Source organism: Callorhinus ursinus, unplaced genomic scaffold (genome assembly GCF_003265705.2).
Source record: "Callorhinus ursinus isolate GAN/ISIS: 27379988/994484 unplaced genomic scaffold, GSC_fseal_2.0 scaffold3, whole genome shotgun sequence".
NCBI classification, from domain to species: domain Eukaryota; kingdom Metazoa; phylum Chordata; class Mammalia; order Carnivora; family Otariidae; genus Callorhinus; species Callorhinus ursinus.
This window is the reverse complement of record NW_027397065.1, coordinates 52,945,042-52,971,754: the sequence shown is the minus strand read 5'-3', so window position 1 is coordinate 52,971,754 and position 26,713 is coordinate 52,945,042. Positions and strand designations below refer to the sequence as shown.

The following is a 26,713-nucleotide window of genomic DNA, read 5'->3' as shown; positions in this document are numbered from 1 at the left end:
ATGGGAGAAAATCTATCAATTGTTATTCATATGACATTTTTTTTTGGTATTTGCAGCCCCCATGTAAAATGTACTACTCAGTGGATCCTTCTTATACATCACAGTGTCCAGATGTGACATCGTATGTTTGTGCTACAAATGGCCACACTTACCAGAATGAGTGTTTTTTTTGTGTTGATCAGTGGTAAGTTCAAAATAAAATACTATTTTTTTCTCTGTATTTCCTCACAGAAATATCAAATAATCTTAGCCAAGGAACTGGATTTACTGATGGATGGGATTTTTATTTAAAATAACCTCTATTGGTCCTAAAAGACTGGGGACACACTATGTATAAAGAGAAAAGTCTTTCTGAAAAAGTTCAGTTAACATTCAAAGTTGACTCATTAAAAAAAAGAAAGAAGGGCTTATGTGGTGTTTTGGCATCAAAGATCATATTAATAGATATCTATAGATTATATTCAAAAAATGAATAGAATCCATTTTTTCAAATCACTCAAAAATTTTTAACAAATCACATTGACATGCCTATATGTAGCACCCATAAATATTGCTTGGTAGACAGAAATAGATACAGACAGCAATACAGATATACATACAGACATAGATAAAGTTGTAGATACACACATGAATAACGAAGTGGTTACGTGGTCTTACACAAATGAAAATTGACAGTTGACTTATATATTTCTTTGCCTTTCAAATAAGTTCAATATTAAATTTAGATTAAAAATTAATACTATTCCTTGTGATATATTTTAACTCAATTTGAAATTGTTTTTGCAAACAGATTTATGTCTTGTTAGTAACTCTTCCATGACCTGTTAGATCTTCTGTGTTGGGGATCCCCAAGACAATCCTCAGGTTTGATGATCTGCTAGCAGGACTCATAGACTTTAGAAAAGCTGTTATACACATGGTAGCAGTTTATTGCAATGAAAGGATATGAGTAAAATCAGCAAAGGCAGAAAGCTCATAAGGTGGAGTCCAGGAGAGAGCAATCACAAGCTTCCAGTTGACTTCTCCCAGTGGACTCACACAGTCAGTATTTAATTCTCCCAGCTATGATGTGTGACAACACATACGAAGTATTGCCAGCCAGGGAAGCTCACCAAAGCCTTGATGCCCAGGCCTTTCATTAGAAGCCAGTCACCTAAGTTTGTGGCACCTGCATGACTGACAACCACTGAGTCTCCAGCCACCCTGAATTCCCAGAAGTCAAATTAATACAGAGTGGCTCAGGACCACAGGGAACAATGACAGGCATCCCCTTGATCATAAACTATATGGCATGGCTATGACTTCAGGTTACAAAGTCACTCTTATCAGGAGGGATATTCCAAGGGCTTATGATTACTTCCCAGGAGCTAATTTGAGCTTCTCAAGTCTGTTGAGCTAACCCTTTAATGCATATCTTCCTTTGAAAAGAATCTTCATGGGCTTCCAGTGTCATGAGGATGTTATTGCTGAGCACTGAAGAAAATGGGGTGTAGAAGCGAGTCCAATAAAAGAAATATGTGCTCATCTTCAGAGCAAGTACTAGACTCAGAGGACAATTGAATGTCATTTAAAGAAAAAGAATGGGAACTGAAAAAATGGAAATTAACCAAGTATCTACCATCAGTTTCAAAGCAAAATGAATGAAAATTCATGAATGTCACCAGACTATGTGGGATAATTAATTACATTAGCATTTCTTCCTAATAGCTGCTGTCACTTTCTCAGGCATGGGCTAATTAGGCAAGACACTTGGAAGTGCCTTCTTAGCTTCCAAAAGAAAGCTGGAGTAGCCATACTTATATCAGACAAACTAGATTTTAAACCAAAGACTGTAACAGAGAAGAAGAAGGGCATTATATCATAGTAAAGGGGTCTATCCAACAGGAAGATCTAATGGTTATAAATATTTATGCCCCCATTTTGGGAGCACCCAAATATATAAAACAATAACAAATATAAAGGAACTCATTGATAGTAATACAATAATAGTAGGGGACTTTAACACCCCACTTACATCAATGGACAGATCATCTAAGCAGAAAATCAACAAGAAAACAATGGCTTTGAATAACACATTGGACAAGATGGACTTAACAGATATATTCAGAACATTTCATCCTAAAGCAGCAGAATACATATTATTTTCATGTGCACATGGAACATTCTCCAGAATAGATCACATACTGGGTCACAAATCAGGCCTCGGCAAGTACAAAAAGATTGAGATCATACCATGGATATTTTCCGAACACACACTATGAAACTTGAAGTCAACCACAAGAAAAAATTTGGAAACACCACACATACATGGGGGTTAAAGAACATCCTACTAAGGAATGAAAGGATCAACCAGAAAATTAGAGAAGAAATTTAAAAAAATACTTGGAAACAAATGAAAATGAAAACATGATGGTCCAAAACCTTTGGGGTGCAGCAAAAGCAGTCCTTTGAGGGAAGTATGTAGCAATACAGGCTTACCTCAAGAAGTAAGAAAAGTCTCAAATATAAAAACCTAACCCTACTAAAGGAGCTAGAAAAAGAACAACAAATGAAGCCTAAAGCCAGCAGAAGAAGGGAAATAATAAAGATCAGAGCAGAAATAAATGATATAGAAACAAACAAGCAAACAAAAAATCAACAGTTAAACAGATCAATGAAACCAGGAGCTGGTTCTTTGAAAGAATTAATAGAATTGATAAATCTCTAGACAGACTTATCAAAAAGAAAAGAGAAAGGACCCAAATAAATAAAATCATGAATGAGAGAGGAGAGATCACAACCAACACCACAGAAATATAAACAATTATAAGAGAATACTATGAAAAATTATATGCCAACAAACTGGACAATCTGGAAGAAATGGATAAATTCCTAGAAACATATAAACTACCAAAACTGAAGCAGAAATATAAAACTTGAACAGACTGATAACTAGCAAAGAAATTGAATTAGTAATCAAAAATCTCCCAACAAACAAAAGTTCTGGACCAGGTGGCTTCACAGACAAATTCTACCAAAGATTTAAAGAAGAGTTAATACCTCTTCTTTTCAAACTGTTCCAAAAAACAGAAATGGAAAGAAAACTTCCAAATTCATTCTATGAGGCCAGCATTACCTAGATTCCAAAACCAGACAAAGACCCCACTAAGAAAGAAATTACAAGCCAATGTTCCTGATGAACGTGGATGAAAAAATTCTCAACAAAATACTAGCAAGTCATATCCAACAGTACATTAAAACAATCATTCCCCACAATCAAGTGGGATTTATTCCTGAGCTGCAAAAGTGGTTCAATATTTACAAAGCAATCAACATGATATACCACATTAAAAAAGAAAGGATAAGAACCACATAATCTTCTCAATAGATGCAGAAAAAACACTGGACAAAGTACAGCATCCATTCTTGAAAAAATCCTCAGCAAAGCAGGGATAGAGGGAACATACCTCAGCATCATAAAGGCCATATATGAAAGACCCACAGCTAATATCGTCTTCAGTGAGGAAAAACTGAAAGCTTTTCCTCTATGGTCAGGAACAAGACAGAGATGTCCATTATCACCACTGCTGTTCAACATAGTACTGGAAGTCCTAGCCTCAGCTATCAGACAACAAAAAGAAATAAAAGGCATCCAAATCAGCAAGGAAGAAGTCAAAATTTCACTATTCACAGACAATATGATACTCTATGTAGAAAACCCAAAAGTCTCCCCCCAAAATTGCTAGAACTGATAGACGAATTCAGCAAAGTAACAAGATACAAAATCAATGTCCACTAATCTATTTCTATACACCAATAATGAAGCAGCAGAAAGAGAAATCAAGGGATCAATCTCATTTATGATTGCACCAAAAACCATAAGATAGATACCTAGGAATAAACCTAACCGAAGAGGTAAAAGACCTGTACTCTGAAAATTAGAATACTTATGACAGAAATTGAAGAGGACACAAAGAAATGGAAAAACATTCCATGCTCATGGATTGGAAAAACAAAATATTGTTAAAATGTCTATACTACCCAAAGGAGTCTATATATTTAATGCAATCCTTATCAAAATACCACTAGCATTTTTCACAGAACTAGAACAAAAAATCCTAAAATTTGTATGAAACCACAAAAGACCCTGACTAGCCAAAGCAATTTTGAAAAAGAAAAGCAAAGCTGGAGGAATCACAATTCCAGACTTCAAGCTGGATTACAAAATTGTCGTGATCAAGACAGTATGGTCCTGGCACAAAAACAGACACATAGATCAATGTAACAGAATGGAAAACCCAGAAATTGACCCTCAAATCTATGGTCATCTAATCTTCAATAAGGCAGGAAAGAATATCCATTGGAAAAAAGATAGTCTTTTCAACAAATGGTGTTGGGAAAACTAGACACAACATGCAGAAGAATGAAACTGGACCACTTTCTCATATCATATGCAAAAATTAATTCAAAATAGATGAAAGACAAAAATGTGAGACAGGAATCCATTAAAATCCTAGAGGATAACACAGGCAGAAACCTCTTTGACATCAGCCATAGCAACTTCTTACTAGACACATCACCACAGACAAGGGAAACAAAAGCGAAAATGAATTACTGGGACTTCAAGTTAAAAAGCTTCTGCACAGAGAAAGAAACAATCAACAAAACTAAAAGGCAACCTTGGGAATGGGAGAAGGCATTTGTAAATGGCATATCTGATAAAGGGTTAGTATCCAAAAATCTATAAAGAACTTATCAAACTTAATACCCAAAAAAAAATAATCCAGTCAAGAAATGGGCAGAAGACATGAACAGACATTTCTCCAAAAAAGACATGCAGATGGCTGACACGTGAAAAGATACTCGATATCACTCATCATGAGGAAAATACGAATGAAAACCATGATGAGATACCATCTCACACCTGTCAGGATGGCTAAAATTAACAACACAAGGAACAACAGGTATTGGTGAGGATGTGGAGAAAGGGGAATCGTCTTGCGCTGTTGGTGGCAATGAAAACTGCAGCCAGAACAGTATGGATGTTCCTCAGAAAGTTAAAAATAGAACTACCCTACTATCCAGCAATTGCACTACTAGGCATTTACCAAAGGATACAAAAATACAGATTCCAAGGGATACATGCACCTCGATGTTTAGAGCAGCATTATCAACAATAGCCAAACTCGGAGGGAGCCCAAATGTCCATCAACTGATGAATGGATAAAGAAGTTGTGGTGTGTGTATTATATTATACACACACACACACACACACACACACATATGTATATATACACACATATATATAATAATAATATATATCATTATGTTATATGTATGTGTATATATACATATATAACATGTTATATATGTATGTGTATATAATATATAATATATATATAATGGAATATTACTCTGCCATCAAAAAGAATGAAATCTTGCCATTTGCAAAGATCTTGTCTGTGGTAATGTGTCTAGCAAGAAGTTGCTATGGTCAAGGTCAAAGAGGTTGCTGCCGGTGTTCTCCTCTAGGATTTTGATGGATTCCTGTCTCACATTTAGGTCTTTCATCCATTTTGAATTTGTTTTTGTGTATGATGTAAGCAATAACTAACTGAAATTTAAATAAAAACTTGAAACTAAAAAAAAAAAAAAGACAAAAGAGAACAAACAGAAGAGTGCAAGTCTTGGCCAGAACTGATACAGAATCATAGTTGCTATCCTTAAAAGAATCCCTCAAGCCTACTCGGTGTAGGACCCTCATAATAACTACCAAGAAAATAGAATGAAAAAATCCCAGACTCTTCAGAAGTTTGTGATCACATTTGGCAAAAAGAATACATGCGTAAGAAAATTCATAATAGAAAACAGCATTGGTTTTGTTCAACCAAACAATATTTTAGTAAGTCTTGAAATGGTTGACAGCATTTCAAAAATCAGATTTTACCTAAAAATATAGATTTCCAACTTATTTTGAAAAATCAAAGTTGTGTTAATAGGACGCTAGGATTTCACATGAAAAAAAAAAAGCGATGTCTGCCTAGTAGCAGCTGCCCATCTAAATGGAGTTCAGGCGTTTCAGACAGTCCCACCTCTCTGTTGTGGTGAAGGAGGCCCCCTTCACTTATTTATATTACCGGCTTGGCTCCTGCAAGTTAACATGTTTGAAATCCCTTACCCAAGTGTGTCGATCAGATATACATCAACGGTCAGCCTGAGATGGGGGTCAAGGTGGGGAGTCTCTTGAAAGAAGCTAAGTTTAAAGGATTCTTTAAAAAAATGCAAGAGAGGGGCACCTGGGTGGCTCAGTCGTTGGGCATCTGCCTTCAGCTCAGGTCATGATCCCAGGGTCCTGGGATTGAGCCCCGCGTTGGGCTCCCTGCTCAGTGGGAGGCCTGCTTCTCCCTCTCCCACTCCCTCTGCTTGTGTTCCCTCTCTCACTGTATCTTGCTGTCAAATAAATAAATAAAATCTTTAAAAAAATTTAAAAATGCAAGAGAAAATAGAATGGGCAATTTATACAGGGCACTCTGCTTGGGAAAACATTTGGAACTGAGAAAATGTGTGGTGTCGTTAGGGAAATAATAAAGAGAAAAATTGTGTTGAAGTGAATGTTATGTATTAGGGAACAGTAATATCTAAAGGTGGAAGGCTGGGGTGCCTGAGTGGCTCAGTCATTAAGCCTCTGCCTTCGGCTCAGGCCATGATCCCAGGGTCCTGGGATGGAGCCCCACATCGGGCTCCCTGCTCAGTGGGAAGCCTGTGTCTCCCTCTCCCATTCCCCCTGCTTGTGTTCCTGCTCTCTCTCTCTCTGTCAAATAAATAAATAAAATCTTTTAAAAAAAGGTACCAAAATGGGAATGAGTTATGAGATGAAAGATTCTCGGTTGAAAAACTTCATAGAACACCATTTTGAATAATTAAGAGATAGAGGAGGAATGTGGGGTGATCAGCAGGAAAAGAGACAGATATAAAGGGAATTGCTAAGCAGCTCCCTTTCTCAGGACTACATTTGGAAAATGAGAGAATGTGAAGCAATACCCACTTTCCTTATGATACTAATCTCCTTTTTAAAAAATCTCTTCTCTTTAGGGAATTTGGTCCTCATATTAAGTTTTATAAATATGGAAAATGTGACTAATGAGTACCGGAGTACTACACCTGCTTATTCGTTTCACTACTTAATTCCGAAAATCATTCCTTTTGGAATTTAAAGGCATATGATAAATAACACATCTATGCTACACCCAAATTTGGAACAAAACTGAAAATAAAGGAATCAAACTAATGGAGAACCAAGTGACACATCTCTTACAAATAAATATAATAATGCAAGAGGTGGTATTTACCCCTGTGTACTGATTGTTTAAAATAAGCTTTCATTTTACTTGCGTCTAAGATCTGTCATCAAGTCGTGTTACTGACACTCCCCGAAATAAACTTACCCCAAAGTGCAGGCTCACCTGTGAGATCCGACCCTGTCCCACTAATCTCACCAGAAGACACGAGCGAGCATAAGAAAACATCTCACACACATACAAACAGCTATTTGAGACTTTCTACCTTGTACTCGTAAATGAAGTTCACCTTCATTAGAGAAAAAAGTGTTCATATGCTAATAGAAGGAGGGAGGAGTACCAAGAACTTCTGGAGGGAATGTATGTTTTTGAGAGGAAGAATAGATTCCATTTGATCCCCTAGTTTTAGCATTTTTAATTCTTACTCCATTCCATTGTTCCTACTACATCGGTCAATAAATTCATTTTTCTTTTTTGCTTAATCCATCTTATAAGCTGTCACTTATAACTGAAAGATCTTGACTAATACAGGGAGCTGAAGCCATCATTATATTTTTGAGGCTGGGGAAAGTGATCAGCCCTTTGGCTTCAGTGGGCTCTGTACCATTACCTGTTGCTGCCACTAGATGTCAGCCTCACTCTTCTATCTTACTCTGACCAGTTCTTCAGCCAGAAGGGTCCCCATAGCTCAGCTTTCTCCATCCCCTTTCCAGCTAATACACAGCTCAGTTCTGCTGGCAACAGGGCCTTTGTCCTCTTACATCATCTTCCTTCCCCCGGGGCCCCTGGTCAGTAGGGTCCATCAGGGTGGATCTCTTTGGAGCTGGGGAAATCGTTTCAGGTCTTTCTGTTTTCTCCAAGAGTCTCCTAAAATATAGACCTTCTCTTGCTAATTTTGATCATCTTGTGTAATTTAACAGTATTTTACTTTTTCATCTTTCCATCTCTATTTTCAAAAATAATAAAAGGCAGACCAAAGAAATGGAACAGTAGAACAGTAACTCCACCAAAATAAAAATTAAGGAATGGACCTTAATTGCCCTCAGGCAGGAGAGTCGAAGTGAGATAAGTTTGGAAAGAGAAGCAAGATGTGGACACAGTTATGTATTTCTTTCTAGCCTGGCCATCTGCTCTGGACGTGCTACATTTAGGTAGTACCTTTCGTAAAGTATGTAGGTATAACCTTAATTCATGGAAACTTTTGCTTAGCTGATAAATCTTTTTATAGATTTATGGGCACCACTAGGATTGGTGGATCCCTGGCATTGATACCGTGGTGGTAGCAGCTAAGAAGCACGCAGAGTGCATTTATCCTCTGCACTTCGCCCCTGCAGGGGGCTCTGCGAAAGAGCGCTTGTTCACTCAGACAACAGTGATTTCAACTTAAAGGAGATTTCTGAGTCATACCGGCAACAAAGTGGGGGAGAATGTGTTGAATATTTCACAGTGTCCTCTTCTTAATGAAGTTAAGTTCAATCTAAAATGATGAAAAATTTAAGTTCCAGTGAGGTATGCTTTATTTCTTTTTAAATTCACTGATGCAAACCAGATGATTTCTTCCCAATGCTGGATGAATTCTGTTGTTACTTTACCTTGTGACTAATGATGAGGAATCTTAAAACTATTCATTCATTCATTTGGTAATTATTTGTGTAGTTCTTACTCTGCAAATACTATATTAGGTGCTAGTAGAAGTAAACGAACAAGTCGGGCAAGATCCTGTTCTTGTGGAACCTGCCTCCCAGTGGCGAGAGATGAATAATATGCAAATAAAGGAACAGGCAATAACAGGTAACAATGAATGCTGTGATGAAAATGAATAAAACAAGGTCATATAATAACAAGTGAGGCATATAATAAGAGTTCAGTAAGTAGACACTAAATGGATGTTTAAGACCATAAACTCCTAGACGCAGACTCTAACTGAAGTCACCAGGACAGTTTGTAGTAGGAAATAGTAAGAAGAGAGACACGTGGAGAAAAGACCATCTGAAGAAGAAAAAAAATAGATGAAAGAATTTTGTAATCCAATCTCATATAGAATTCAGTGGAAAACATGTAGCCTAATCACAGAGGACATGGGCTGGAGCCTGACTGATTTACAAGTTGACTCTTTTAAAACAAAAGCTGCCATTTTATGTAATCTTGGAATTGGAGAAAGCGGAATCCCTCAATAGGCTTGATGTGCCAGCGGCCATCACACTAGCTCTTCTCTCTGCACCACTGAGTCCCTGGCTTTTCCAGAACGGCTCCTTGTCATCATTCAGGTGTCGGTCCTCATCATTCAGGCTCTGGGAAGCCTTCTTTAATAACTCAATGTAATTTGTTTCTTATTTCCAGATTACTCTTTATTCCAATACCATGATACAATGTCTTTTAAATACTTGTCAAAATATGAAATCACCTTACTACTTTTTTGTTATTTTCCTTTTTCTACTCTACAAGAAAGGAAGTTCCAAGAAGTAGAATTTTTGTCTACCTTATTTTTCTCTGTATCTCCAGTGGGGATGACACTGACCGGAATAGCAAAGGGAAATGGTGAGGTTGATTATGACTTGTGTTTCACTGTTACTAAGTAATGTTGTGTTAATATGTCAGGGTCTAGAGAACCTAAGGGATTATATACTGTAAAGGAAATATTAAAGAAGTTGATCTGTATCATCTGGAGAAAAAGGACTTTGACTAGACGCTCCAGAGCTGCCTTTGCATATCTGAAGGGATAGACTTGGAAAGAGAGAGCAGACCCACTCTATTGGTCTCCACTGTGGAGAACTAGAAAGCCATACAGAAGCCATACAGAAATGGAGTTCTGTTCAATATGATGAAGAATTGCCGAGGAAACCAAACAGACCAAAAAATCAGTGATCTTCCTTGGTAACCTTCCTTTATATTGGACATCGTGACCTTATAGGAAATTAGAGTAAATCCTTGTTCTCAGTGTTAAAGAAAACATTAACATCTCTTTAGATGTTGTTTAATGTTTGTAAAATAATAAGTAAACTATGGCAAATTAAGTTTGGAGAAAACTGAGTTAAAGTATTAGAGAACATTTAACGGAGCCTTTAATAAAATAAAGTGCATTGTGGATCCTCCCAAAAGAAACAGTGTTCCCTTCAGAACTGAGCAAAGAAGACATTACTTTGTTGTTATTTTTAATTGATGCTTAGAAAAACAGAAATGAAATGATAAGCTCAAATGAATAAATAAACCAGTAGCACGTGGCAAAAAAAAAAAAAGATGATTTTACCAATAGGAGCTGGAAGCTGTGTGTGTATGTGTAAAATCTAAATCCAGATAGTGTGAGGTCACATTGGAGCAAAATGAACCAATACAAAAGGGTTGTCACCCTTTATTTACATCATCTTGTCCCATAATTGAAATTATTTGGCCTCAGCAATTCAAAGAAAATTAAAGAGAATCAAAGCATAGGATCCCTGGATGCGCTAATTCCTTGTTCCCATGAAAAGCAAGGAACAAGGTCCTGCCACACACAAGATCAAAATGCAAATATCCAGATCTCTGGGTCATTGTGTCCCAGTACACAAAAAGGCATGAATACAGTGAGGGCTACATTGAAAATGAAGAGGAAGAAGAAGAAGGAGGAGGAGGAAGGGGAGGAAGAGAAGAAAGGGGAGGTGAGGGAAAAGGAAAGGAAAAAGAAGAAAAAGAACTAGAATGTGAAAGAGCCACACAGGGAAGGGAGAGAAGGACAAACAAAAGACAAGAGCTAGTCCACCCAAATCTAGGCCATTGATTTTAAAATCATCACAAGAAGGCCTTGAGGGTGTTGGATGGAATGCGTGATGGACGCCAAGAAGGAAGGAACCCAGAGGGTTGAGAATGGGCTGATACAGCAATTAGGAGGAAAATGCAGAATTAGGAGAGTTGCAACTTCTTCTCACCCACTTCCAATCCTCAGCCTTATTTATCAGTTGTACATATTAGTGTTTCAAGGAAGGGTTTTTAACTTGAAAACCTGAAGCGCCAATCTAGGTCAATCTCCCTAGATGTGGGAGAAGTAGAAAGCACAACGTAGAAAAGGGACTGTCACAGCATTGCACCTTAGATAGATGAGAGTGGGGATGGGGAAGGAACCATTGTCCTCTGGCTCTAGATCACTCTCTCTCCCCACTGAGACCCTCCTTCTTACCAGATGATCCTCACACATGAAAAGGTGACACATTCTGATCCAGTACTCAGCTCCTTCTGCCTGCTCATTTAAAACATAAGCTGTCCTTCCTGACTGCCCTGATTTGACCAGCTTTACTCCTTTCAGTCCAATTTCCAACGTGTCTCCAAATCTCTCTCTTAGATTTAGATTTAACAGCAATACACCCGAGTGATTAAAAAGCATTGGCTTTTAAACTTAAACTAGCCATTTCTCTAAGTCCCTGTTGCCTCAGCTATATAACAGGACAAATAATCACATCAATCTCAGAAGATTATTTTAAATCTTAAATGAGATAATACACACACCAAATGTAGCAGAGTTCCAGCACATAGTAAGTGCATAATATACGGTTAATTTTCTTATTGTACCTTTCCTTTCTTACAGCCATTATTCTATACCTGGATTACTGCCCAGCCGTGATGCTGGCTTCCTTATCTCCCTTTAGCTAACTGACCTAGAACCTCTGTATTCAGATCCTGCACCAGTTTAATTCTACCACCCATCTCTAACTTTCTGATGGGTCATCTTTCCCTTCCCTGTGGCACCTTAAATCCATTGGGGAAGAAATCCCTAGTACTCTCAAATTTTTCTCTCATTTCATTTTTATGTTTTTCCACATTAGTTCTACCCTGCCTTCCCTAGAATGGAACCATGGTCATAATCTGACAAGGCCTCAAGTTTTCCCTCCTTGCACGAAGGTTAAGAGGAATAAAGACACTGCCCCCAGCCCAAACGGATGACTTTTTGTCTTCTCAAGCTTCACCTTTCACCTCCAAAAGCTCCTCCTTCTTTAATTCATGGTTCATTGTGCAACTTAAAAATTTCTGTGTAAACAGCTGCCCAAACCTAAGCAACCCACCCACACCTGATCATTTGATCTCACTTTTCCTCACATTTTTAAATCCAAAGAACTTTGTTTCCACCAATCTTTTATCTACTTTATATTTGGATACACCCTGAGGATTACTATCTCAGTCCCACCTCTGAGAAATTAATCTGGCATTTTGCCTACTAACCATAGCCTCCATAAACAATTGTTCATATTCCCCAAAGCTACTACTACTATTAAGTCTACATGTATTCTGAACTCTGACTTCTGAACTCTTAACTATTCACACCTTGCATAGTCTTTCAGAGCCTTCTCGAACACTTGACTCTCTTCTGAGCCTATGGCCATCCTTATGGCTCCCCTCCAGTCTCTGATGTACACACTCCCTATCCAGAAAGTCACCTTTTTTTCATTTCTTACTCAATGTGGTAATATATTTAGGGAGAAATATTCAGCATGGTACTGATTGAACCTGCAAAAAATCTAGTGGTGATTTTGTCTAGTGGCCATTAATTTTCATATCCACTGTTGACTATCTGACAGTCTTCCACTGATGTCTGTACCAAGCCTCTCCATCCTTCTCCAGCTTCCAGACCAACCCAATTTTTCTACTGCAAAAGGCAACCCCAGAACTTAACAGCCAGAGTCTACCTTACAATGTTGACTGTGCAACTTTAAGGATACAGGTTAAGCTCTGGATGTTTTCATTTCCTCATCTGTAACATAGAAATAATATTTACCTCCCAGAGTGGCTTTGAGTATTGAATGAGATTATATATACATATATATAATGTGATCTTTAGGACAAGTTACAGTTTTCTGTAATGCTGTAATTAGCCACCTTCTACCATGTATCTTAAATTCCTTCTTCCCTTTGGCTGTAAGACAGGTTCAACCCATCCTAGACTTTGCTGAAGCCTTAGCTTCTTTCATTTCCCTCCTCTCTTTGACCATCAAATATCTGAAAAAAATTATAATGCTATTCTCTACTTCATCCTAATCTCCCTTTGAACCAATTCCCATTCCTCTTTGCTAAATGCATTTTCAAACTGCAACAAAGATAACTCTTCTTGAAACATAATGGCTTTTTCTCAGTATTCATTGTCTTCAAACTATCATAGCAAACAATAAAACTTGTAATGAACTCTATTATGGCATTCACTTCTCTTCTTTTCCATTACTGAACTCAAAATTGTCTCCCCCATTAATTAGTATCATGATCTTGTGAAGATTGCTTAAATCCTCTGAGTCTCAACTTACTCACTGGTAAAATTAGGGTAATAAAAATTCCTTCCTCAATGAGTTGTCCTGAAGATCACATTCCATATTCTAGCTACCATGTATGAAGCTCTAAGTATAATCTTGGTACTCTGATACACACACACACGCGTGCGCGCACGTGTGTGTGTGTATCTGCATTCAATACTTAAAGCCATTTTGGGAGGTAAATATTATTTCTATGTTACAGATGAGGAAATCAAAACACCTAGAGCTTAATCTGTATACTTAAAGTCATAAAATCAACAATTATTAAAAGCAAGACTTCCAAATAAGACCTTCTGGATGCAATGCCCCTATTAACTACTACATTATATTCCTTCCCAAACAGGTGTAAAAGTCAAAATTTTAGGGAACTATGCAATGTCATTTATTATTAGCTTATTATCTTTGCAGATTCTCTGTTTCAGAATGTACTGAAATAAACCCACCAAGCAAAAGACTGGTGGAAGAGTCCACTGCCTTCCTTCAGGTTTTCATGCATATGCCCTCGAGTCCAACAGACAAAAAGGAGCTAATTGGACAATTGTGTTTGGGCAATCCAGTTTACAATCTAATGTCAGCAACCCATAGCAGAGACTTTTGATTGATCATTAATAATAATTATAATTGCAATAATAATGATGTGCCCTGCATTTTAGAACAGACTTTTATGTAGGTGACACATTTTCTGTAAATTCTATTGTGGTTAGCAGTAGGTCCCACTTGACAAGGCATGAAACTAAGGCTCTGGGATGGTCTCTGTATTTTTTGACAACTATTTTTCCAGTTCTCTCCCTTCTGGTCTTCAAGGGACAAGATAAGATCACACTGTAACCTCTCTGGTTGAGCTAGGTCACTTGATGCTGAGAGAAGGTGACAGTAGTGTCACTTCTTAGGGGAATATATAATTGCTGAAAATGGAAATTCTCAAGAACACATCTTCACTTCACCTTGACAATGAACGATATTACAAAACCACTCAGCCAACTTGGGATCCATTGAAGGCAATATGGCACCATCTGCTGACAACTGTATGTGGATAGCCTGAGTAAAAAACAAACATATATTAAGTCACAGAAATCTTTAGGTTATATGTTAGCACAGCATAAACAGGTCTCTCTGACTGATACAGGCTCATGGCACATAAATACTTACCCAAGGTCACACAGCTAGAAAATGTCAATGCCCTTCTCCAAGTCTCAAATGCTAAGGTCACTGTTCCTCCCATCAGGTCCCAGCTTGCTTCTTATGTCCATTGCTTCAGAAAGAAACAGTATTTTCCCAGGAGGCAGAATATAAACCTAAGTGTGATCTATCCAATCTGAATCTAATATTCTTTATTTGGTGAAAAAAAAGTTTGATGTTTTTACTTATTTCATAACTAGGTCAAGCAACCAGTAGTTAATCTCTTCTACTACTTGAAGTTGAGAATTCTAAATAAGAGTCCCCACCTCTGGTGCAGACAGGAAAATACTTCTCACCTTAAACAATCAATTTCTCGGTCAGATAATAAGTAGCAATTAAGTGACAAGAACAATAACACCACCCAGGGTGTGACACTGTGCCTTGAGAACCTCTCAGAGCCAACACTGACTCGGGATGACTTCACAGGAAAGGTGGAGAAACCAAGAACTGGCATATAAACCTGACCCCTTTCCTAGGGTATGGCTGATGTAGCTGGTGTGGCAGCCCTGAGAGCCTCTGTATCACAGCCGTCTCCGCCATGAAGATCATCGGGGGGCTCCTTCTGCTCTGCACAATGACTCATTTCTTCAGCAACTCGGGTGAGTTAAGGGCAGAGAGGGGCCTGTGTAGCCTTTAAGCTTGTCTTCCCAAATAACCCCTTCTCAGCATTGGAGGAAAATGCCTGGTCATGTAGATTTAAAGTGTACTGGCTTATAATACAAACAGCCCTGGCCTGGGAAGGGATACTTTTATGTACCAACAGGTGTTGGGGGAAGGCGGTTGAGTCCAGTGTTTTCCCTTTCAAGGATTTTTATTTTCATCCATGGAGCCATAGGGAAAAAAAGAACTAATTTCTTCATAAGTCTACCATTCCATAAGGACACTGGAAGTGGCTGGTGTTATCAGATATTATCCTCAGTGCAATGACACAGAAATACTTGGATGTCTCTCCAAATCAATCCAGGAGGACTGAAATAAAACAATTCTCCAAAGCCCAGGAGTGAACAATTAGACTTTTATATGGTGACAATTATATAAATAAATTAAGAGTCTAACGTCTTAAGAACGTTCCATTACATTTCTTTGTATCAGTTCAGAGGGGAGACTATCAAAGATGGCGGCACTTCAGGCTCTTAGGAGGGGTGACTGCAATACGTTGTATTGCTATCTGACTTTGAATCATTATCAAAGACATGATAAACTCCAGAAAATGCCCCATGGTCAATAAAGGGAGGAAACTGGTTAATTCTCCTACCTGAATAAAGGGCTTACCTTACTGGCCATTTGGCTTCTTCAGCAAATAGCTGGAGTTTTATATAAGAACAGAGTGTGTGCTAAGATTCATCACCAGAGTCTCAATCCACAGGCCCAAATTAACATTAATTCATGAGACTTCAAGACTTTGCTTTATTTTTAACATTTCCATCTGTAACTCTCTTTCAGAAGCTGCTAGTCTGCCTTTAACAACAGTGAGTATATTGATTTACATTTTGATTTCAATTCCTATTGACTGTCATTTAGTCAACAAAAGGTTTTGAAATATATATGTAGGATTAATTCAGCGTGTTTGGGAAGGGGGCAAAGGAGGAGGTGGGCACAGATTAAAAAATCTCCTCTTCTTTCCAGAAGGCAGTTGAAGAAATATGACCTACATTTAAGTAACTGTAGACTAAAAAATATCCCAAGTTAAAGGAGAGAGAGAGATAACTTCCAGCTGAGAGGTTGGTAAAGTCTTCATGGAAAGGACAACATGTGAGAGGCAGGACAGAGTTACCATGGTTAATTGCACAGGCTCTAGATTTAAATCACAACCCCGTCACTGACTAGCTTTTACATTATGCAAGTTCTCTGTTTTTCAGCCTGAATTTCACCCATCTGTAAATAGGCGTAACAGTAGAACCTACCCTATTCAGTTGTTATGAATATTAAACAAAAAAAATCATGTATACTTTAAGCTTAAAGGCTAGCATGGAAATGCTCAGGAATTATTAACAGCGTATGCTAGTAGTAACAGAGGTGGGGACAGCAGTACTAGTACTTGTCATGGTGATAATATTACTAATAGAAGTAGCCACAGCAGCATCAGAATATCTGACCTGGGACCCCTAAAATGGTATTTTGCTTCCTGCCCAACAGAGGCCAGCATAGCCTAGAACGTTCTCTTGTGTCCGTAGCAGGTGGACTGCAGCATTTATAAGAAGTACCCAGTGGTGGCCATCCCCTGCCCCATCACATACCTGCCTGTCTGTGGTTCTGACTACGTCACCTATGGGAATGAATGCCACCTATGCATTGAGAACTTGTGAGTACCCTGTGGGAAGAAAAAGGAAGTTGCGGCCAGTGTCCTCCACTGCAAACCTCTCCTCTATGAGCCTGTTTCTCTCTCCATAAGCTGTGCTTATTCCCACCCAGAAGCAGCTGGTAGAGAGAGAAAACTGTCTGTCTCACAGTCAGGCTGAGGTTTGGGCCACCTGCTCTGCCAGCTTGAACTAGTTCATCCATCACCCTACTGCCAATTCCTGTCTCAGTTGAGGGAATCCAGTAAGACCAGGAGCCCAGAGGTTCTATAGAGGCAAGGGGGCTAAGGGGATCATCTGGGGGTGATCTCCAACCCCAAGTTCAGCTTTTGGCTATTTTAGGTAGTGGAGTTCTACATAGTATCTTGTTAGAAGAAAAGATCTTGACCCCCATAATAAATAATCATTGAAAACCACCATCCTACATGATTTCTAAGAGATGTGAGGCCAGACTGCTTGATTCTTAGACAAACTGTGGCTAGAGCACCTTTATCCTTCTCAAATTCCTAGGGGCTCTAAATAACTGTAGCCTTATGGGGGAAGAGGAGAAGGCTACCACAAAAATTGTTTTCTCTTATCTAAAAGAGGGAGATGCAAGCTGTCAGTGCTTAGACCTGGGTCCCGTGGGCATGTTTTGCTTAGGTATTTTTGTTTGGCCTGTGAAGTATTTCTGGAAGGCAATATAACTAGGTAGTTGTCACTTCTTTAATGCAGAACAGGCACCTTAGCATTTCTTACCTTACACTAAGTCCACTGTGTTCATTATTAAGTCTCCTTTAGACCCCTGGATTTTGGCTACCCATCTTCGATCTTGTATTTTTCATCTTTGTGATTATCTAAACAAGTTAGAATATCAGTTTAGGCCCTGAGCTCAGAAGGATATGTCTGCATCTTTATTTCTATTCAGGAACAGGGAAAATTCACAAAAGGGAAGATTCTCTAATATGCACACCCAATGGGCTCTTGGCCTAGAAGCTGGCTTGTGTTCAAGGACACTGAAGGGGACATGTGGTGGCAGTTCTAATGCAGGACCCAGCTTCATCACAGGCCTTGCTGGCCAGGAAAGACTGAGGAGCAGGCCACCTCAGCTTCCCGTGTCCCATTGTTATTGTAAGATATTGGTTGACGGGCCCCGGTTCTGGGATCAGTGGAGGCAGTAGGTAGGGTGGAAATATCACTGGACTAGGGAGACTCTGCTTCTGTCTCTGTCAGCAACTGCCTGTGGCGAGGACCTTCCTTTTCAGGGATTCAGTTTCTTCATCTATAACATTAAGCTCTGCCTCATAATTTCTATAGTTCCTTTTGGCTCTGACATATAACATTTCCTCTTGTTTAATGAATCTTGTTATGTGTTTTCTCATAGGAAAAGTAATGGAAAAGTTCAGCTTCTTCATGAAGGAAGATGTTAACTTCTCCACAGACATGGGTAGAGAGTGATGGTATCTTCACAGTCATCGTCATCATCCCCAGGCTCTGACTGCCTTTTCCCTCATCTCGGCCAGTGCTCTGGGTAGGGGCAGAGACAGATTCAGAGTCATCTTTGTTGAGTGGAAAAAGTTGTTGTGGTCTTCCTCAAACTCATGCCTCACTGACTTCCATGCTTCTTTTTGTACCTCAATAAAAGAATCTCCCCAGAGAGTTTATCTTTACTTCTGCTTGTATTTGTTTCTTAGATTGGGATGTAATATCTCAGTTTAAAAATAAAACTGAGGGATATATAAATCTTCTTTAGGAGAAAGTTTTGTATGAAGAATGCCAAGTAAATTCCAAGACACACACACACACACACACACACACACACACACACACACACACATCAGTGAACAACTTACCCTCTCCTGGAGTCTTTACTTTCCTTAATCAGTACCTGCCACTGGGAACTAGCCTTTGGACCATACTGGTCCTTTATATTAGTCTCTTTTCCAAAGTTCCTTAGAGGGGCACCTCCTTCATTATAAGAAGTCAACCCTGGAGGGAAGATTTTCCTGCCCATTTCTTTCCATGAGCATTCCATAATTTCTCCTTTCTTGTCTCTCACCTTGCTAACCTCCTGCTGGAGCCTTAATAGAATATCTTTGGCACTGATTACTACATTGCTTGATCTAACACTTGCCTTCCATAACTGTAAAATGCAGATACCACTATGTACCAAGACAACATTGACCCTACTGGCAAACTGTACATTTGTTTTAAATACAGAGATCTCTAATTCATTCTTAGTGATGAAGCTGGAGTTCCTTCTATAGAGGATGCTTATGTGACCACAGCACTTTGAGGAAGTCTTCAGTGATAGGCATAGCTCACAAGAAATTAGTGACCCAGATTAGGCCTTGGTATACTTTCATGGTCCTCATTTTCTCCTCCCCGTGTTCACTTTTTCCCTCACTTGCTCCAGAACTGTTCTTGGCCCAGAGATTGAAAGAGGATAGTCCTGCCCACCTACAGGCTTCCCTAAAGATACAAGGAGGTCTGTGGAAACCTTATCTCCTCATAGACTCAAGAAGAGAAAAGGAGGGGTGCCTGGGTGGCTCAGTTGGTTAAGCATCTGCCTTTGGCTCAGGTCATGATCCCAGGGTCCTGGGATCAAGCCCCGCATTGGGCTTTCTGCTCAGTGGGGAGCCTGTTTCTCCCTCTCCCTCTCTCCCCCACTTGTTCTCTCTCTCTCTCTCACTCTCTCTCTATCTCAGATAAATAAATAAAATCTAAAAAAAAAAAAAGAAGAGAGAGGGAATCCATAGTTATGGTAACTCCATAAAAGTGGTATGAAAAGGCTTATAAACAACTAGATCATGCCTGCATTTATATTCTACTGCTAAAGTGTTATATAATCACATAAGTACAGACTCTGTCCCCATGATCACAACGCACCTAACATGGTCTGGATGATTGGGATAAAATATGGGTCTGAATCAGAGTCAAATTCAAAGTCAAGTTCAAAGTCAAGGTCAAGCCAGACCATGGTCAAGTCAATTATGGAAACTGTGAAGAAGAGCAAGGATAGGGAAGTATCTTAGACAAACAAAGCTGCTGAGGTAAAGTAGCAGATAGGGAGAAGTTGTGATCTGGACAGGGCCTAGAATAGGTGGTCAAATGGTCTTGCTGGCTTAGCCCTCTTCAGTTGCTTGCCACCTTCAGCAGCTCTCACTTCCTGGTTCCAAGCTCCCAGCCCTCCTGGTATGATCCTCTCCTGAGCTGCTCACACCTGCTTGTGCATGTGGAGCATCCCCATGCCTGAGTTGCCCACATCCCCACAGGTTTCTCAGTCTGCTATGCTCTTCTCATCATGTCAATTCCTCCCACCTTCTTAGATCTTCAGCTTCTCTTGTCTTCCCTTTTCTTGGTCTTGATCTACTCCTGCAACCTGACACTGTTTGCCCTGTGTTAAACAAACATCTGCATTTTCCCAGTGCTCCTCACTAATCTTTCTTATATATCTTCAGTTGTTTATACCTTCTTAGGAGCCTGATTTCCATATTGTTCTACTTGCTCACCCCTCTCTCCCCTACTGCCTTCAAACTTTTGGCTACCTCAGTCCTTCTCATTCTTCCTCTGATCTCACTCACATCTCCTCAGCAGAACTGAATCCTCAGACGCTCATTTCTTTGTACAAAAAAGCTCTCTTTCTCCAGGTAGTTGGACTGTGATAAAGACCAGGGCATGGGCATACCCCTACACTGTGAGCCCATCCTCACCCCCAAGTATGGTACAGATGGAAAAACCTACAAAATCCCTGGCAACTGTGCATGAAGATCAGGGAAAGACATCAATGGAAACATGATACAAAATGTGGGCAAAATACACACATATATAAGAATTCCTGATCATCTAAAAAGCTTTTGCACAGCAAAAGAAACAGTCCACAAAACCAAAAGACAACTGACAGAATGGGAGAAAATATTTGCAAATGACATATCAGATAAAGGGCTAGTATCCAAAATCTATAAAGAACTTATCAAACTCAACACCCAAAGAACAAATAATCCAATCAAGAAATGGGCAGATGACATGAACAGACATTTTTGCAAAGAAGACATCCAAATGGCCAACAGACACATGAAAAAGTGCTCAACATCACTCGGCATCAGGGAAATCCAAATCAAAACCTCAATGAGATACCACCTCACACCCGTCAGAATGGCTAAAATTAACAAGTCAGAAAACGACAGATGTTGGCGGGGATGTGGAGAAAGGGGAAGCCTCCTACACTGTTGGTGGGAATGCAAGCTGGTGCAACCACTCTGGAAAACAGTATGGAGGTTCCTCCAACAGTTGAAAATAGAGCTACCATACGATCCAGCAATTGCACTACTGGGTATTTACCACAAAGATACAAATGTAGGGATCCGAAGGGGTACGTGCACCCCAATGTTTATAGCAGCAATGTCCACAATAGCCAAACTGTGGAAAGAGCCAAGATGTCCATCGACAGATGAATGGATAAAGAAGAGGTGGTATATATACACAATGGAATATTATGCAGCCATCAAAAGGAATGAGATCTTGCCATTTGCAATGACGTGGTTGGACCTGGAGGGTGTTATGCTGAGCGAAATAAGTCAATCAGAGAAAGACATGTATCATATGACCTCACTGATATGAAGAATTCTTAATCTCAGGAAACAAACTGAGGGTTGCTGGAGTGGTGGGGGTATGGGAGGGATGGGGTGGCTGGGTGATAGACATTGGGGAGGGTATGTGCTATGGTGAGTGCTGTGAATTGTGCAAGACTGTTGAATCACAGATCTGTACCTCTGAAACAAATAATACAATATATGTTAAGAAAAAAAAAAAAAGAAGAAGATAGCAGGAGGGGAAGAATGAAGGGGAGTAAATCGGCGGGGGAGACGAACCATGAGAGACGATGGACTCTGAAAAACAAACTGAGGGTTCTAGAGGGGAGGAGTGTGGGGGGATGGGTTAGCCTGGTGATGGGTATTAAAGAGGGCACGTTCTGCGTGGAGCACTGGGTGTTATGCACAAACAATGAATCATGGAACGTTACATCAAAAACTAATGATGCAATGTTTGGTGATTAACATAACAATAAAAAATTTTTAAAAAAGAATTCCTGATCATCATGGATGAAAGAGACCCAGTAAACAGCCTCTTTTTATGGATAGAAACTCTGAACTCCCAAAATTGGAAATGTCTCATTGCTCATATGGAAGACAGGGACAAGAACCCAGATCTGCTACTCCCAAATCAGGGCCCAAAAAAGTGTTTTCAGAATTTCATCCATCATATCCCAATACCTTTGGGAATCAAACTCTTTCTACTATGAAATGATCCAGTATATAACATCTGTAAAACACTTATAGTTCACAAAAGACTTTCATATTCCTTGTCTCATTTAATCCTCACACAGCATCTATCATAAGGTAAACATGATCAGCCTAGTTTCTCAGGTGAGACAAAAGAAGCTCCCAGAGGGAAATAATGGCCAGAATTGCAGAACTGTAAATGGTGGATGGTTCTGCTGGCGCTGAGTCTAGCTAGCGTTGGTTCTACACACCACACTACATAAAGACAATGAGGAAACATCTGGCTTTGTTGCAGACCTGAGCAGCCTCAGGTCTTTGGTCCATATTGTATTCAGAGCCCAATACTAGCTGTTGATGACATTGCTCCTTTTCTTTCAACACTTACCACAACTCACCGCCTTAAAGAAGATTTCTGATCTTTCAATTTCTTTCTGAAATTGAAGTCTAGATTTGGCCCACGATTGATATATTCCCAGAATCCTTTTAAAATTTATAAATGATGTTTAAAAATAGTTATTGTTCTTCAAATTTTGGAATTAACCTGTGGTTGAACTGTAGAAGAATGAATTATGGCATACAGAACAGAATGTGCATATTTTTAATGTCTTAAATGTAAAAATAAACATAGAGGTGACAAATCTTTAGAGAGAAAAGTTGACTGAGGGAAGTGTATGGAGGCTTGTAAGTTTCTTGTATTGCCTAAGGATGACAATAATAGAAAGGGACTAAGATATATTATTTAAAGTTATAAAGGTAGTGTGCAGAATTTTTGAAAAGTCATGATATACTCATCAAAAATTGGGAAGAACTAAAGGTTGTAAGGTAAAATAAATTAACAACTTTCCTTCATAGATGGTAGTCAGTAAATAATAAGGTATACTTATACCTCTATTTCTTGATTTCTTAAATATTGAGAATTGTGACGGTAACAACCTTAGAATAGAAATGGTTAAAATTAGCTCCCACCGAAGTGATATTGGCAATGAAGACTTTTGATTTTCATCGTAAGCGTTTAACGTCAGTGGAATTTATATACATATTTCTTACTATGCCATATCTATTAATATCTTTTTTTTTCCTTTTTCCCTGCCAGGAAAAGTAAATCTTTGCCACAGGGAAACTGTTAAATCACCATAAATATAAGTGTAAAGTAGGTTTATTTTTAAATTGTTACCTCTCCAAGTTTAGGCCTTGAAGAAAAAAATGACTTTATTAAGTTTTACTCACTTCTCTATGTATTCATCAGCACTTGCCTCCCTGAGGTCTTTGGCATATTCATTATCATTGTCTTCATTATAAAACTCCACCAAGCAGCTCAAGAGAACACAACAAAACTTGGAACAGGAGACTTGTATGCTTATGCCAACTTGAACATCACCAGGTGTATAGCTGTAGGTTGGTCATTTACATGTGCAATATATCTTTCCTTACTGACAAAATCAAATCCCTAATTGAACCTGTATATTGTGAGAGTCAGATGATATATGCATGTGAACATGCTTTATAAACTGTAAAGTCCTATGGAAATGAAAGGGTTGATTAGGATCTGTATGTCCATCCTTCTCCAACATTTACCCAGGCCTGAACACATAGACTACATTTTTGGAAATGTGTTTGGTATGTTGAAGTAAAGGCCCATGATCAGTAAATGTGGGTTTTTTTTCTTGGTTTGAGAAATGAGAACATTTTAGTTCCTTAGAAATTGATACTAGAAAGTGAAAAGGCAAATGTACAATTTGAACACTTAAGATTACATGAATTTACTTATACAGTTTGCCCTATTTGAACATGGCCTCACTTAATACCATGAGTAAAACTGTGATGAAAAATGAGATATGCAAATAATCTCAAGGGATCTCATCACAAAATATTTACTAATTTTGAAAGGAGAAAGTAACAGTAGAGTGGAGAAACATTGCAGACACTAACTGGCACAAGTGATCAAAGTTAGCATAGTTAGTGATGGGGCAAATCAACATCATGGATACTATCTCAAAGTATACAACGTGAAGAATATAGAGTATCTTCTGTATTTCCCTGCCAAAAATGCACAACCTGAATATAGCCACTAGGAAACACGAGACAAACTCAAATTCAGAAACCTTCTATAAAATGAACTCATCTACAACTTTCAAAAACCAAGAACAGGCCTTTTCAATATTCTGCATTGAAAGAGACTAAAGAACATGATATTGCATGATTCTGAATGAATCTTTTATTATTGTCATTGTTGTTTGTTGAGAAATAGTTCACATACCATAAAGTTCAGGGTTTTATTATTTTTTAATTTTTAAAATTGAATTATAATTTAACACACAGCATTATATTAGTTACAAAAATTCTTGTTTTTAAAATCTAAAACTCTAGTCTGCTCATAAAATTGTGCAACCAGCACCACTATTTGATTTCAATACCTTTGATAACTCCAAAAAGAAACTCCAAACTGACTGGCAGTCACTCTTATTCCCCCATCTTTCTAGCCCCTGGTGGCCATGAAACTAATTTTTGCCTATGGATTTACTATTCTGGACATCATACATAAATAGAATTGTAAATATAGGCCTTTTGTGTCTGACTTCCTTCACTTAGCATAAGGTTTTCAAGGTTAACCCATGTTGTAGCATGTCAGTACTTCATTCCTTTCTGCAGCTGAATAATATTCCATTCTACAGCTATACTATGTTTAGTCATTTGTCATTTTTGTCATTTGATGGATATTTGGATTGTTTGCAATTTTGGTCCGTTACAAGTAAAGCAGCCATGAACATTCACATACAAGTTTTTTGGGGTTGTTTGTTTGTTTGTTTGTTTGTTTTTGGTTTTTGGTCTTCAATTCTCTTGGGTAAATACCTAGAAATAGAATTGCTGGGCCATAGGGTAACTTTTTGAGAACCTACCAAACTGTTTCCAAAGCAGCTGCTATGACATTTTCCATTCCCACGAGCAATGTATGAGGGTTCCATTTTCTCCACATCCTTGACATCTTGTCTTTTATTATTTTTTTTTTTAGCTATCCTAATGGATGTGAAATGGTACTCATTTTGGCTTTGATTTGCATTTCTTTAATAACTAATGATGATGAGCATATTTTAATGTCCTTATTGACCATTTGTATATATTCTTTGGAAAAATGTTTATTTAAACCCATTGCTCATTTTTTAACTAGGTTATTTCTCTGGTTATTGTTGAACTGCATATATTCTGTTTAGCTTTATATATTCTGAATACTAGGCCTTTATCAGATCTATGATTTGCAAATACTTTCTCCCATTCTGTGGGCTGTCCTATTAAGTGCAAAATTTGGATTTTGATAAAATCCAGTTTACCTATTTTCCCTTTTGTTTATTATATTTTTAGTGTCATATCTAAGAAACCACTGCCCATTCAAATGTTTATGCCTATGTTTTCTTCTAAGGCTTGTATACTTACAACTATTACATTTAACTCTTTCATCCATTTTGAGTTAATTTCTGTTAGAGTTTTTTATACAATCTGATTGGATTGGATCATTCGGTTACAAAGGCATTATTGACACAAATGGCAAAATGGAGTCTTGAGGTGAAGAGTACATGACAAGTTCTTTGTTCTAGCCTTGCAATCATTATTTCAAAACAAAAAGTTAAAATTCAAAAAGGTGTTCTGCCTAATTTTTATGCAAAAGAGGTACTAGTAACTTGATAGAACTGTTTCTCCAAGAAAGCAAAGTGAAGGCACAGAAGTGACTTCAGAATCGGAAATAGCAAGAGAATATGGGAAGGATATGCCACACAGGCTAAGTTCTTAAGTAAATTCCCAAATAACCCATGAGGCTCTCCCCACCTCCCCTCTCCCTACCAATACACGCTGAGAAAAGTTCAAAATTCCTTAGGAGAAAAAGAAAAAAAACCTCAATTCATAGTGACATTTTAAGCTGCTGCTTCTGCTTCTGCCTCTTCTTCTCCTTCCCCTACCGATCCTCTTTCCCTTCCCCTGCCTCCTCCCCCTCCTCCCCTTCCTCCCCTTCCTCCCCTTCCTCCCCCTCCTCCCCATCCTCCCCCTCCTCCCCTTCCTCCCCTTCCTCCCCTTCCTCCTCTTCCTCCTTCTCTTCTTCTCCTCCTTCTCCTCCTCCTTCTCCTCCTTCTCCTCCTTCTCCTCCTTCTTCTCCTTCTACTCCTCCTTCTCCTTCTCCTCCTTCTCCTCCTTCTTCTCTTCCTTCTCCTCCTCCTCCTCTTCATACTCCTTCTCCTCCTTCTCCTCCTTCTGCTTCTCCTCCTTCTCCTTCTCCTCCTTCTCTTCCTTCTCCTTCTCCTCCTTCTCCTCCTTCTCCTCCTCCTTCTCCTCCTTCTCCTCCTTCTCCTCCTTCTCCTCCTTCTTCTCCTCCTTCACCTTCTCCTACTTCTCCTTCTCCTCCTTCTTCTCCTTCTCCTCCTTCTCCTCCTTCTTCTCCTCCTTCT

The 26,713-nt window shown here is 38.8% G+C and overlaps 3 protein-coding genes across 11 annotated transcripts in view; 2 read left to right on the top strand and 1 right to left on the bottom strand.

Annotated features, from left to right (window-relative positions):
- Positions 1 to 26,713, bottom strand: part of LOC112820408 (sperm-associated acrosin inhibitor-like) — a 133,777-nt gene that overhangs the window by 63,569 nt on the left and 43,495 nt on the right. For 5 of the 8 annotated variants that reach the window (XM_073890908.1, XM_073890904.1, XM_073890907.1 and 2 more), the window contains one exon: positions 14,488 to 14,581. The exons of 2 other annotated variants lie outside the window; for them this stretch is intronic. The gene's annotated coding sequence lies outside the window, so the exon portion shown is untranslated. Of the gene's footprint in view, positions 1 to 14,487; positions 14,582 to 17,757; positions 17,856 to 26,713 lie in introns of all 8 variants that reach the window. One more of the 8 variants, XM_073890905.1, reaches the window with a different exon arrangement.
- SPINK13 (serine peptidase inhibitor Kazal type 13) lies at positions 69 to 7,120 on the top strand. Its single transcript, XM_025867536.2, has 2 exons — positions 69 to 184; positions 7,072 to 7,120. The coding sequence occupies exons 1-2, from the start codon at positions 69 to 71 to the stop codon at positions 7,118 to 7,120; spliced, it is 165 nt and encodes a 54-aa protein (XP_025723321.2).
- Positions 15,080 to 18,624, top strand: SPINK7 (serine peptidase inhibitor Kazal type 7). 2 transcript variants are annotated; one of them, XM_025867285.2, is made up of 4 exons: positions 15,080 to 15,321; positions 16,166 to 16,191; positions 16,900 to 17,024; positions 18,383 to 18,624. In XM_025867285.2, the coding sequence occupies exons 1-4, from the start codon at positions 15,261 to 15,263 to the stop codon at positions 18,426 to 18,428; spliced, it is 258 nt and encodes an 85-aa protein (XP_025723070.1). In that variant the 5' UTR covers positions 15,080 to 15,260; the 3' UTR covers positions 18,429 to 18,624. The 2 variants fall into 2 exon arrangements, with proteins under 2 accessions (XP_025723070.1, XP_025723069.1); XM_025867284.2 differs by having other exon boundaries at positions 16,897 to 17,024.

Bases quoted from the DNA above. Each gene is read 5' to 3' on its own strand.
- SPINK7 (XM_025867284.2), top strand. From the start codon at position 15,261: ATGAAGATCATCGGGGGGCTCCTTCTGCTCTGCACAATGACTCATTTC. The intron at 15,322-16,165 runs GTGAGTTAAGGG...ACTCTCTTTCAG, and splicing joins TCATTTCTTCAGCAACTCGG to AAGCTGCTAGTCTGCCTTTA. The intron at 16,192-16,896 runs GTGAGTATATTG...TTGTGTCCGTAG, and splicing joins CTAGTCTGCCTTTAACAACA to CAGGTGGACTGCAGCATTTA.
- SPINK13 (XM_025867536.2), top strand. From the start codon at position 69: ATGTACTACTCAGTGGATCCTTCTTATACATCACAGTGTCCAGATGTG. The intron at 185-7,071 runs GTAAGTTCAAAA...TCTTCTCTTTAG, and splicing joins TTTTTTTGTGTTGATCAGTG to GGAATTTGGTCCTCATATTA.